Here is a 13,519-nt window from a genome sequence, read left to right as displayed (position 1 = left end):
GACTTCTTCTATATAGCATGTAAATGTGCTCAAGCCTTTTCCCATTAAAAACAACCATTAGAATCAATCTGGAGGTAAGATCCAGGCATTAATATTTTAAATGCTCCCTGGGTGATTCTAGTGTGTAGCCAGGGCTGAGGAATACAGAGTAAATCCAAACTTCTCACCATGGCATATAGGCTCTCTGTAAACTAACTCCTGCCTCCATTTCCTGCCCTTACCCCTATGCCCTCTGAGCTGGACTCACACCAAATTACCTAGAGCTCCCCAAACCTACCACACTCTCACTCTTGTGCCTTCACACACACTCTTCCCTCTTCCTAGAATGCCTTTCCCTGCCTTCTATAAAATGTCCTTTAATGCTCAGCTTTGGTGTTCCAAGAATGTGAGGCCTTCCAAGAATTATCCCTCGCCCAAAGCTTTTGTTAAGGTGCTCCCCTCCGTGCTTTCATAACACTGGGTTTTTCTTTGTGGGAACACTCACCACACTCTACTGTAATTGTTAGTTTATATGCCTGTGTTCTCCACTAGATTGTGAATATTTTGCAGAAACCCAGGGCCATGGAGATGCCATTAGGTGGGACTTGGGCCTAAGTGTTCTAACTCAGATATTTGAAGATATTTTCTCCCAGGACCAGGACAAGAACTGAGCAAAGTGAGTCTTTGAGCATGTTCATTGTATTTTTAATATTTAGTGAGGGCTAGCTATGGTCAGCTTACCAGTGTGGTCCAGATGAATAAACAGATAATTGAAGTTCACTGTCACTGCTCTGATTGGCCTCCGGGCATTATTATCATCTACAGCACTCCATTTTGTCTGTCTCTAATGGACTCTCCTGGTGGACACTTAATCCAAAACCTCTCAGTGGTGCTCCTCAGAACAGTGCTTTGCACATAGTATGCGTTTAGGATATACTTGTTAAGTGAATGTTTGTGAATGTACATACAAGTATAAACCTTAAAATCTAAGCCGCTTCCCCACCTTGTCTATTAAATGCTGAGACAGAAACAGTGCTAGGGGAACTCTTTGCATGGGTTAATTCCCTTAATCTGCACAACAATCCTATGAGCTAGGTACGGTTTTATTCTCATTTTATAGAGGTTCTGCAGTTTACATAATAGTACACAGGTACTAACTGGAAGACTTAAGCTCAGGTCTGTGGAGTCTGGCTTGACTCCAAAGCCACTAGCGTATACCAGGAATACATCAGGCTGTCAGTAAACATGTACTGAATCAATGAATACTGCCACCCCAAGGAAAGTATAAAAGGCTTTTGAATTCTTGTCCTTCCCACTTGGCCTTGGATTCTTGTAAGTACCTTGACCTCTCTTTCCTTTCTCTCTTTGTCCCATGTCCTCTAACGTGCACTCAGCAAACATTTTTGGAGGGTCACCTGAGTATCAGGCAATGTGCTAGGTATTAGAGATATAAACCAAACCGGTTGGCATGGAGTTGATGCCAACTCATGGCCACCCCATGTGTGTAGAGTAGAACAACTGCATGGGTTTTCAAGGCTGTTACCTTTCGGAAGCAGATCACCAAACCTTTCTTCTGAGGAGCCTCTGGGTGGGTTCAAACTGCCAACCATTTGGTTAGTAGTCAGCGCTTAATGCTTAACCATTTGCACCATCCAGACACTCCTGCTAGAGGTATAGATATGACTGGAACATGGCCCCTGCTAAGAGGTGCTTATAGTTGGGGGATGCAGCTAAGCAGATAATTGCTTTAAAGTGAGATTGTGGGAGCAAGATGAGGGATTGATTTAGTGACTGGGAGAGCTGGTTGTACCTTGTGCTGGGCCAGGGGTCAAGGCTTGGGGGTGAAGAGAGGTTGTGAAAGATGCTGACATCCTTGGGGATCAGTTAAAGCACAGGGTATAGCTTGGGAGAGTGACACAGGTTGAGGGGAGAGGCTAGGGCCCAGATCATGTAGCGCTTTAGTGTACAAAGCTAAGAAGTTTAAACTTTTTGAATAGTTGACTTTTCCTCCTCATTTCCTTTCAAGGGCAGGTACTAAAGGGCAGGGTACAGTCATACCTGTACCCTGCCTCTGGCCTCTTACCTAAAATCTAGGACTAAATTTCCATGAAGCTACTACATCTCATCCTTTACAAAACATTATTTCCCCCAAGCCACCCCCCTTCCGAATTCCCTTATTCTATCCACATTTACACCATCTAATCCTAAAAGCAGTTATTGAATCACTATGCAAAGCACTTTTCCAGGTGCCGTTGGGGAATCAGAGTTCATATCACTAAAACCTAATCTCTGCCCTCAATAATTCAACCTATTTTTTTTTTTTATTTGGTGGGGGCGGGGGAGGGCGGGAGCGGAGGGGGAGCACAGGAAGCCAGATATATAACCTATTGTGTGTGTGTTCCAGTCATCTTGAAGAAATAGCCACATTGTCAACCCCATCAATTTCCAGACCTGTTATCTCTCACCTGGTCTCCCCACAATACCGTCAACACACTGGCTGCCGGAGTAAGGTGATTCAGCTAGACTAAAAACCCCATGCGTGCAGGGACAACTTCTGACTTGTTTGTTAATGTGTCACAAGAACTTAACACAGTCTTGCACATAGTAGGTGGTCAATAAATATTTGATGAATGAATAATAGAAGCTTGATTTGTTCCCTCCTTAAAAATCTTCACTTTTTCTCCTCTGCTTTTAAAATCAAATTGGAACTATCCCATTTGGCCTGTAAGACCTACTACCTTCAGTCACAGCCAACTCCCTGCCCCCCCCCCCATTTCTTTCCCCCCACTTCGAAGGCCAGTTTAAAACGAGTCAATCCCAACTCACAGTGACCCTTTAGGACAGAGTAGAACTGCCCCATAGGGTTTCCAAGGAACAGCTGGTGGACTTGAGCTACCAACCTTTTGGTTAGCAGCCGAGCTCTTAATCACTAGGCCACCAGGCCCCTTGTATTCTTCCATCTCCATTGATAGGCTCATCCAGGTTTATAGGCTCTTAGAGAAGGCTTCCTTGCCCAGCTGCTCCCTCCCACTGAGACATCCCTGCCACCCCAAGTCAGCCCTTAGCACACATACTGCCTCCTGCCCACCCCTCTAGTCTCACCCCACTAGTGAGTGAGCTCTTTGGGGGAAGGTCCGAGGCCTGGACCTTTTCCTAGAGTCCCAGGCTGGGCCTGCCACAAACAGAAGTTGTGTTCGTCATATTGGTGGAGCCATCACCGGAGGGCCCAGCATGAGGCCATTCAGGGGCTGAATGTCAGGAAGAAGCGGTGTGCAACTCTGGCGGGCGGGCCGAAGTGGCCTGACCAAGGCGGGCTGAAATGACAAGGGAAGGGGTGGGGAGTCAGAGCTGGGTGTGCTTCCTGCCCCGGAATCAGGAGGCCCGCCCCTGCTCCCGCCTCTCCCGCTGAGCAAAGCTGAGCCCAGCCGGTGCTGGACAGCCCCTCCTGCCTCCGGCTGGCGGCCCAATCAGCAGGCGCCCCCCACCCGGCCCGCCCCCTCCCCCTCGGGTGACAGAAAGTCGGCCCAGCAGATGAGGAAGTGGCAGGCAAGCTGGTCCTGGGTAGTTCTCTCTGGCACTGCTCCCTCCGAGCTCTCCACGACAGCCCGCCTGGTCCACCACTGGTGAGTCTGGACCTTCCACGGGCTCTCCACGTGCCAGGGTCCTCTGGCTAGCTAGCCCAACCAGGCCCTGCCCTGCCCTGCCCAGGCTGTGGGCGAGGCTGTTCCTGGGAAAAGTGGGTGGGAGGTCCCAGCTCGCTGGGGCTGGGCCTCTCCAGCAACCTCCCCTCGTCCCCCCCCACCCCCCTATTTCTTAAACGTAGGTCTTCCTCCGCCCCCTCCTAGTCTTGCCCCTCTCCGCCTCTATCTCCTCCCTTTTCTCTTCTCCTTTCCCCTCCCCCTTCCTTTGCCATTCTCCTTTTTCCTTCCATTCCTCTTAAATGGAGGAAGGAATGGGCTGAATTCCCCTACCGGGACACACCCAGATCTCCCTCAGGCTTGGAAAGAAGGTCCTTCCCAGAAACCATGAGCTACTCTTGACTTCCATAGTGCATGCGTGTATGTGTGTGTGTGGGGTGGGAGTGAGCTTGGGGGTGGTGGTTGAGAGAGATAACATGCTGGCCAGCCCAGGAGTGTCAGAGAGGGACTGTGTGTTAGAGCACATGCCTAAACCTGGTTGGCCCTACCACAGAATAAGGCAACAAAAATCTGTGAATGAATGAATGAATGATTGCCTTCCATGGAAAGAGTGACCAAGGGCAGGTGTGTGTCTGCATATAATGTGGGCGATTTTATGTTCATTCACCTCTACATGGTCTGTATGAGTTTATGTATGTGACCACATAGATCTGTGACTCACATACACGTGAGTAAACCTGCATGTGTAACTTCAAGTGGGTGTGGGCCTGAGGGTGCACAGTTGCACATGGTAATGTGGGACCTGTGAAACAAGTCACCTGCCTGAGCGAGTCAGTGTGTTGCCAATGTGTCTGTAGTTAGGCGCAGGGACCTGTGAAGCAGTCACCTGCCTGAGCGAGTCAGTGTGTTTTGCCAGTGTGACTGTAGCTAGGAGCAGGTGTCAATATAAGAAAGCCTGCTTGTCAAAATCCATGGGCGTTTGTATGGGTCATGTGTGAGAGGGAGTTGTTGCCAGCAGGAGGTATGTGAGCTCTGTGTGTACAAGTGCATCCTGGCTGTTGGTGAGTTGTTTTGGGAGTGGAGAGTTGTGTGAGAAAGGGTGTGTATGTGTGTGAAGAACTTGGAGCCTGAGCATGGTGGGTCTGAAAAAGTGTGGAATAAGGGGAGGTGTGGGGGAGCACCTGTGAGATGTATGCCGGGTGAGAGCGTATGTGTGTGAAGGGGTGCATGTGGAGCCTCTGTGATCAATGCATCAGAAGATCTGTTTCTTCACTTAGTACCGACACAGGTGGTTTTCTGGGTAGAGGGAACTGGGCAGAATAGGTATAAGAAGCTCTTGAGCACCTGCTGCCCTAGATGTGCGGGAAATGGGTAATGACTCGTCCCTCTGGGACTATCTCAGATTCCCAGTCTCCAGAGTCTGGGCAGAGGATTTTGTGTCCCTGTGAGCCCTCCCCCAACATTCCTTCAGTCTTGAGGGAGAGGGGGCCTAACCCATTAGGGTCCCTCCCTAAGGGAAGGGAAGATTCCTGAGACCACCCCCACTTTCCCACCTCCTCACGTGCCACTGGCTTCTCTGCCCATCCCTGGGAAGGAAGGGTGATTGTACCCATTTTGAAGTAGAACAAACTGAGACTTTGTGACTGGTTCAGGAAAGGATGCTGGGTGTGTGTTTTCAGCTGTTCTCTTTGGGTCAGAGCTGGGGTTGGAGCAGGGGCTGGAGCCAGGGGAGATTTCTGGCTTAGAGACATTCAGTCCCTAGGACCTTAGCTCATCTGACTGGTCTGGAGTGGGTGGGTCGGTGCGTGGGTGAGTGTGGGGGCTTTACTTGACTTTCCCAAACCTGTTGCACCCTAATCTCCCAGTCACTGACCTGTGGCCTAGACCCACCCTCCATCCCACGTGCAGCCAGTGGCAGTGGGCGGAGGGCGGGGCTGCTGCCAGATCTAGTCAGACAGGTGCAGCCGCCAGGGCAGGAGTCTCAAAGAGCCAGGCTCGAGAGAGGAAGGGCTCAGCAAGAGCAGAGCACCGGATTGGACAGGCCAGGCGGAGGTGAGAGCCCTGGGAGGACAGGAGGAACCTAGGCAGCTGAGTGTTCTAGCAGGGGAGAGGAGGGATCCCAGGTCATGAGAGTCCCGGAAGGGACTGAGGGGAAGGGAGGTGAGTCCCAGCAGGGAGAGGTGGGGCCAGGAGAGGAGAGGTTGAAGGTGAGAATCCCTGGACAGAAGAAAGACCCAGAGGTGGGGAGGTGAGAGATTGGCGAGGAAGGGAAAGGAGATTCATTCTGGAGATGAGTTCCCTGCTGGTGAGGAGGTAAGACTCTCCGGAAAAGAGAGAATCTTGAGAACAGGAAATTAAGAGTTCTCCCATAGAGGAAGAGTAGAGGGGAGGCCATGAATAAGATGTGGAGGGCAAAGGGTGGAACAACCCTTTCCAGGTAGGCAGGATGTGTGGGGATCAGATGCCCCCACCACACTGCCTCCGCCTATCCTGAATCTCCGACAATTCCTTTCTCTCACTGTTCTCTGTCCTTTCTTGCAATGAGGCGCTAGGAGTTGTCTCATCTGGTTCTGTGTCTTGCTTCTGTGAATCAAGGGTGGGTTGGAACAGTGCAATGGGCCCTGTCTGATACCCACCCTCCATATTTCCTTAGAGTCCTTAGCCAGGATGGAGGCTGTCGTGAACCTGTACCAGGAGATGATGAAGCATGCAGGTAGGATGCTATCCACCAGCCACTTTCTCTTTCATTCTCTGGAATCTCTAGATCTAGGGCTGTTTCCAAATGGAGAGTCCCTGTAAACTTCTTGACCTGATCTTATGTCTGCAGACCTGGTGGAGATATTTTGAATCCTGTGACCCTTCCTCACTCCTTTGTTCACAGATCCCCGGACCCAGGGCTACCCTCTGATGGGCTCCCCACTACTAATGACCTCCATCCTCCTGACCTACGTGTACTTCGTTCTCTCACTTGGGCCGCGCATCATGGCCAATCGGAAGCCTTTCCAGCTCCGTGGCTTCATGGTTGTCTACAACTTCTCACTGGTGGCACTCTCCCTGTACATTGTCTATGAGGTGGGCCCCTAGGATACCTATGTGTTAATTCTTGCCAGCAGGATAAGGGCTGGGGCTTAGGACCAGAGGATGGCACCTCTCCTTTCCAGAGAGGCTCAGATCCATCTCTTCAGCTAGAGAAGGCATGGGGTGGTGGGTCTGGTAGTCTGATCCACACCCCTTCCTAGTTCCTGATGTCTGGCTGGCTGAGTACCTACACCTGGCGCTGTGATCCTGTGGACTATTCCAACAGCCCTGAGGCACTTAGGGTAAGTAGGGGCTGGGGCTAGATCGTAAGCAACTTGGGGGATAGGAGCACAGGGTGACCTATGCTCATAGCCCCATTTAGGGAGACTGCTAGAGCAGCATGGGGAGTTCTAAGGCTGCTCTGAATTCTTGCAGATGGTTCGAGTGGCCTGGCTCTTCCTCTTCTCTAAGTTCATTGAGCTGATGGACACGGTGAGTGGTTAAATAAGATGTAAGAACTTGGGGAGGGAGGGGTGGGAGGGGAGAGAGACCCTAGTTCCAACCCTCCAGTTCCAATCTTCTCTCAGGTGATCTTTATTCTTCGGAAGAAGGATGGGCAGGTGACCTTCCTACATGTCTTCCATCATTCGGTACTTCCCTGGAGCTGGTGGTGGGGAGTAAAGGTTGCTCCTGGTGAGTGATGAAGACCACTGGGAGAAGGGGTGGGCACTGGGGACCAGAGCCTTGACTTGCCTGACCGTTTCTCTGTCCACTCACAGGAGGAATGGGCTCTTTCCATGCCATGATAAACTCGTCTGTGCATGTCATCATGTACCTGTACTATGGATTGTCTGCCCTTGGCCCTGTGGCTCAGCCCTACCTTTGGTGGAAAAAGCACATGACAGCCATCCAGCTGGTGAGGGGCCCCAGCCTGGCCTAGAACTTCCCTCCCCCGCAACATTCCTAGTCTGGATCCTATCTTAATCCAACCTACCTAACCTTTGACCCCATCCCTCCCCACTCAACATTTCAGTCTGTTCCTCTGCCCTCTTTCCCTCCAGTCCTGTTCCCTCTGACCCTTGCTTTTCTCTGTCCTAGATCCAGTTTGTCCTGGTTTCACTGCACATCTCCCAGTACTACTTCATGCCCAGCTGTAACTACCAGTTCCCAGTCATCATCCACCTCATCTGGATGTATGGTACCATCTTCTTCGTGCTCTTCTCCAATTTCTGGTATCAGTCGTACACTAAAGGCAAGCGGCTACCCCGTGCACTTCAGCAAAATGGAGCTCCAGGCACCACCAAGGTCAAGGCCAACTGAGAAACATGGCCTAGGTAGGCGCCCACCTAAGTGCCTCTGGACTGCACCTTAGGCAGCATCCATCAGTGTACTCCCCACCTATTCCTGTGACCAGGGCTTACATGGTCAAGACTGAGCAGGGGACAGGCCCTCCCCTCCCCACAGCTGGTTCACAGGGACCACCGCCTCATCCACTTCTCCAGGCCAGCCCCAGGGACATGGCCTCATTGCTCTCTGCTACTCCAGAGCTGGGGGCTCAAAGGGCTGGACACTTACTCCCCTCTCCCTGCCTTAAACTTGGGGGAGGAACACTCAGGGCTGGCCCCCACCAGGGTCTTGTGGCCTTTTTCTCACACTGAAGAGGTCAGCAATAATCTGTCACTGTGGACTCAGGCTCCCTCCTTCTCCACCCCCACAATGAAGCAGGAGCTTCTTAGCCAAAGGTCAGGGTGAGTGAGGGGCCTGGAAATACAGCCTGTGGAGGCTGCTCACTCACTGTGTCATAATTAAAAAGTGACAGAGGAAACCATTGAGGCTGTGTGTGTACGTGTGTCAATAGAAGAGGTACAAAGACTCACTAGCCCTATCTAAAACAGGGGGGATGGTCAAAACTCCCATGTGACATTTCTAGCTCTCTGATCACAGTAGAAGAGAACCCCTGGGAAAACCGATGGGACATAGGTCATGAGAGAAAGGGAGACATGACTTTATTAGAAAAATAAAAAAAACAAAACACTGAGGTGATGGGTTGGTCCTCAACGAATGCCTTGGTGGATGAGGCTGCTTTTGGCTGCACTGGCCTTCTCCCGCTCCCGCCGCCGTGCAGGGTCCAACTCAAAGCAGCGCCATAGCCGCAGGGTCTCATCTGCTGCTGCTGATGCCACAGTGGCCCCATCTGGGCTCATGGTCAGACTCAGGACTCGGGCTGTGTGGCCTGGGGTATGAGGAGGGAAAAAGTGAGAGCAGGGCACATGAATGTAGACACAGCCTACAGATGCTTGTGTTTTTTATAACAGCTTTTATTGAGATACAATTCATATACCATAAAATTCACCCTTTTAATTTAAAGTGTACAATCCAGTGGTTTTAGTATATTCACAAAGCTATGCAGCCATCACCACTACCTAATTCCAGAACATCTGCATTACCCCAAATAGAAACCCCATGCCCAGTAGCAGTCACTCCCCTCTACCTTCTCCCCCAACCCCTCAGCCTCTGGCAGCTAGTGATCTACTTTGTCTCTAACAGTTTGCACATTCTAGACATTTCATATAAATGGAATCATACAATATGTGCCCTTTTGCATCTGGCTTCTTTTATTTTGCACCACCTACCTTTGAGCTCAGCCACCTTAGCCATGGTTGGGTACTTCCAAATAACCAGTTGGTTCTGGGCAAAGCCATGGCCTGAGATGAGCTCCTTGTAGTGGGGAGACCAGAGGATGGAGCACACCTGTGCAGAGGGAATGGTGTGGGCATTATATAGCTAAAGCTACTCAAATCAGAACTAAGTGTTACACACCCTGCCAGGTGCTACAGACTCAGACTGTTTGATCACAAGTCTTTGAGAGAGTTAAAATTATCATCCATATTACAGATGAAGAATCAGGCAGAAAGAAGTTCAAGTTGCCTATGGTCACATGCAAGCTGTTAGTTGGTGACAGAGCCGGAATATGAACTCAGGCCATCTGGCTACAGAGCCCATGTCTAGAGAAGGCTGGATGTGGAAAGAAAAGAAGCTGGTGTGGTTGCTAGGAGGCCCAACAGCAAGGGCCTCAAATATTCTAATGGATATGAATTTTTGTAGGTGATGGGGAACCATTGCAGGGTTTAAAGAAGACAATGACAGATTTATAGTCCAGAAAGGCCACTGAGACCATAGTGTAGAGGACAAATTGAAGGAGATCAGACAGAATGCCTGGAGATCAATGAGGCAGCAGTTGCAGTGGTCTATGGGAAGAAGGATGAGGCTGAGGGGAGGGGAGAGATGTGAATGATATTCTAGGTAAAACTGATAGCTCTTGGTGACTAGGTGATAAGGATGAAAGATGATAGCAGGCTTTTCAAATTTCTGAGTAGGTTCTGCCATTCTCAAGCAATATAAGAGGAGGAGGAAGAACACATTTCAGGGAGGCAAGGGGAAGTGGTAAATGCAATCTGGGATACATTGAGGTGGTGGTGTGCCCCAATAGGACATAGGGTTGGAAATATCTCACAGATCATTGGAAAGGAAAGCTGAGTTAGAAGTTTGGGAAACATCGGATACAGAGTTGGTGAAGCCAGTGGAGTGGACATGGTTACCCAGTTAGACTACACAGAATAAGAACACATCCAGAAGAGACTGAACAGGTAGAAACGCTACCTGAGAATGGGCATCCACAGCACTCAGACAGGCCCCAGAGCAGACGTTCCAGATGCGAATGTGTCGGTCACTCGTGCCCCCTCCCGTTGCCAGGACACTGGACTGCCAGGGACACCAAGCTACAGCCTAGGCCAGATAACGATGGGATCAGCAGGTAGTACAGCTAGACGAGGAGTTACAGGGGTTACAGATTAACCCACCCCGATCCCCCCACCTCATGTCCCCTCAACAGTTCCCAGTTTCTGGGTAGGCTTCTACCCCAGCCCAGCCCTACTCTCACCTTGACGGCCCCTTGATGCTGGGTGAATGTCTGTAAGGGAACCCAGCCACCCTCTCCAGGAGCACTAGGCCACACATTGACCAAGTTATCATTGCCACCACTGGCCAAGTGTCGTCCATCTGGGGCCCAGCGCAGTCCACAGACTTCCTGGCTGTGGCCACTCAGTGTGGCTACATGGTGTTCTGCTACCCGGACATCATGGTGGTGGATATGGCCAGAGCGCGAGCCACTGGGGAAGGGAAAAAGGAAATCACGGAGGTTCTTCAGCAGAGCCAAACATAAGCAGGCCTGAGCTGCTTCAGTCCAGGGGTGCTCAGTCGGGGAGAGTGGGCAAGAATCATAGAGGTCTGGGTTCACCACTGACCTGGACAGGATGTAGCTGTTCCAACAGAGGGAGCCTACTCTGGCAGAGTGACTGGTCATGTTTCGAAGCCGTTTCTGCTGTTGCACATCCCATAGCTAGAGGTAGAGAAGATCACTAGGATCAGAGATTAGGACTTGGCATTAACATCTCCAGCTGGGCAAGCCTCCTGGGTCTGTGGGCAATAGAGCTGCAGCGCAGGGACAAGTCTCACCTGCACCTCAGCACTGCTGGTGCCCACAGCCAGGTAGTTGCCCTCTTTGATCCAGGCCACAGAGGATACATATTCACCAGGCTGCTCCATTTGCAGCAGCTGCAAGATGTCACCAGAGCTAGCACTCCACAAGTATACACTATTGTCCAGCGCCACAGCCAGTACATTCCCAGAGCTCCAGTCCACAAGGTTCAGGTCTGCCAGAGGAGGAAAGGGATAAGCATAAACTCCCTCGTTTGCCTGGTCCCCAGGCCCTCTTTCTCCATCCATAAGGCAAGGATAAGGCTGCGCTTACAGTAGTCATTCCGGATTTCAGGGGCATCCAGAATACGATCTGGCAGGGAAGGAATGTAACGGCAGGTCTTTTGGCTAGAGCCAGGCGTGGTCTTTTGGCTATAGAGTACCTTCAGTCGATTCTGGTAACCTGTGGCAACAGGAGTGGGTCTAGAACACTGGGAGAATTGACACCTCTCCTCCTAACCTAGAAGGCCAGAGCAAACTGGCATCCCCCTCAGCCCTGGGGATGGACTGACACCTCCCTCCAAGAACCACTCTTCTTACCTTCTGGAGCATTCTGGGGTTTTCCACTGAGCCGAAGGATCTTGGCTTCCTCCACATCAAAACCGTTCAAGTTCAAGGCCCAGGCTTTCTGATGTTCCTGGCATATAAAGTTGATGGTGAGGCAGATGATATTATTAAAGGGCAGAGGTGGGTCCCCTGCCTGGAACCCCTCTGAGCACATACCTTCTTGGTGGGTGTCTGGCTGTTTTCAGGCTGGTTCTCCTTACTCAGGAGGAAGCTAGCAACCTCCATCTGGGAAGCACTGCGATGGGGGATATAACGATCACCGCCAGCTTTGCTGGGAGTGGTCTGAGCTTTGGAGCTGGATTTGCCTGGAGCAGGAATAGAGAGGCAGACCTCTGACCAGGCTCCTGGGGTTGGAAGAACGAAGGCTGCTCTCTGCCATTCCCCCCCGGCCCCCGTGTCCTGCCGCACCCCACTCACCAGGAGTTCGGCCTGGGGTCCTGCCGGCGCTGTGGGACCGGTTGGCCGCTCGCATGGGTGAGGGGGCCGGCCCCGCTGCTTCCTTAGCTTTGCGCTGCCAGCGTGCGGGGGGTGCATTGGGGATGGGTGCGTCCAGCTGGAGCAGCGAGTGCAGGTCACTCTCGAACACAAAATGCGCCATGGGAGTCTCTGGAAGGGGGGGTCCTTGGTACCCGCCAAGTCCTGGAGAAAGAGAGCCGACCGTGCTCAGGGAACGGCGCGGAGCTCCTTCACTCCCAGCCAGCCACAGCCGGCTGCAGCCCCTCCCGGCCTAGCACCCCCTGGCCGCAGCCCACCTCGGCTCGGCCCAGCCGCCTCTTACCGTCGCTTCCTGATCAGGTTCCAGTCCCGGGCCGGCCTTGGCAACTCTGGCTTCTTAAACTCTCCGCTCCGAGTAGCCATTGGCTCCTTCAAAACCCAACCGTCGCAACCGTCGCCATCGCCCATTGGCCTTTATGGCACAGGGGGCGGGTGTTCCGGCTGAAGTCAGCGATCTCACGATAGTCCAGAGCGGAACGAGATTTGAAGGGTGAGAGACGCTTAAAGCCCATCTCTCTTTTTTTTTTTTTTCAAACATCCCGGCGAAATGACGCTTAAAAGCTTGGAGGGGTGGGGTGGGGCGGGACGGAGGGGGGCGGGGCGGGGCGGGGCGGGGCGGAGTGCACCTGGGGGCGGAGCCTGCGCTGCCCCACGTTACCGAGTCCCTTCCATTCATTCTTCAGCTTCCCCTGCTCCATCGCGAGCTGAGAGCGTCAGGCGCGGGGTGCTTGAGTATCTGTGCGTCCAAGAAACTTCACGTGTGAATCATATATATGATACATAAGTGCCGAACTCGGTGAAGTGACCTAAAGCACTCGAGCCATTCAGAGAAGAAAAAGGAAAGCGGGCTAGCGGCAGGCGGGGAGGGGTGGGGCAAGGAGAAGGATTTGAGAGTGTTTCCACAGGCCGCAAATGGAAAGGCAAAAAATCAAGTAGGAGGGCTTTAGAGAGCATCCCCTATTTGCTTGGCCCCTAGTAGGAACCTAGCTAGGAAGGAAGTAGTAGTAAAAGTAGTACACGTGTTTTTTAAAATTGTTTTGTTTACAAACGAAAAATGAGGATGAGAGGAATTTCTTAAGATCAAGAAAAAGGTTCAGCCTCACACCATACACAAAAACATTCAAAATGGATTAAAGACCTAAATGTGAAAGCTAAAACCATAAAATTCTTAGAAGAAAATGCAGGGGCAAGCTGTTGAGCCTAGCTTTCTTACAGTGGATTATCCAATACAACAATAAAAACACAAACAGCAAAAGACAAAATAAATGGGACCTCATAAAAATTTT

The 13,519-nt window shown here is 51.5% G+C and overlaps 2 protein-coding genes across 6 annotated transcripts; one reads left to right on the top strand and one right to left on the bottom strand.

Moving 5' to 3' along the window:
* Positions 1-3,492: 3,492 nt before the first annotated feature.
* Positions 3,493-8,460, top strand: ELOVL1 (ELOVL fatty acid elongase 1). Its single transcript, XM_010595282.2, has 8 exons — positions 3,493-3,602; positions 6,271-6,330; positions 6,499-6,689; positions 6,857-6,937; positions 7,071-7,127; positions 7,223-7,328; positions 7,415-7,551; positions 7,734-8,460. Exons 2-8 carry the CDS (start codon positions 6,285-6,287, stop codon positions 7,953-7,955), a joined length of 840 nt encoding a protein of 279 aa, XP_010593584.1. The 5' UTR covers positions 3,493-3,602; positions 6,271-6,284; the 3' UTR covers positions 7,956-8,460.
* Positions 8,461-8,616: 156 nt separating this feature from the next.
* Positions 8,617-12,741, bottom strand: CDC20 (cell division cycle 20). Of its 5 annotated transcripts, XM_064281832.1 has the most exons (11): positions 12,517-12,741; positions 12,156-12,377; positions 11,895-12,043; positions 11,712-11,808; positions 11,446-11,574; positions 11,151-11,347; positions 10,940-11,034; positions 10,576-10,804; positions 10,296-10,421; positions 9,269-9,386; positions 8,617-8,868 (listed from the first exon to the last, which is right to left on the bottom strand). In XM_064281832.1, the coding sequence occupies exons 2-11, from the start codon at positions 12,334-12,336 to the stop codon at positions 8,690-8,692; spliced, it is 1,500 nt and encodes a 499-aa protein (XP_064137902.1). In that variant the 5' UTR covers positions 12,337-12,377; positions 12,517-12,741; the 3' UTR covers positions 8,617-8,689. The 5 variants fall into 5 exon arrangements, with proteins under 5 accessions (XP_064137902.1, XP_023410381.1, XP_023410382.1 ...); XM_023554613.2 differs by having other exon boundaries at positions 10,576-11,034; XM_023554614.2 differs by lacking the exon at positions 12,517-12,741 and having other exon boundaries at positions 11,895-12,504.
* Positions 12,742-13,519: the final 778 nt, after the last annotated feature.

Source organism: Loxodonta africana, chromosome 3 (assembly GCF_030014295.1).
Source record: "Loxodonta africana isolate mLoxAfr1 chromosome 3, mLoxAfr1.hap2, whole genome shotgun sequence".
Taxonomy (NCBI): domain Eukaryota; kingdom Metazoa; phylum Chordata; class Mammalia; order Proboscidea; family Elephantidae; genus Loxodonta; species Loxodonta africana.
The sequence above is the reverse complement of the archived record's forward strand: the minus strand, read 5'-3'. Positions and strand labels throughout refer to the sequence as shown.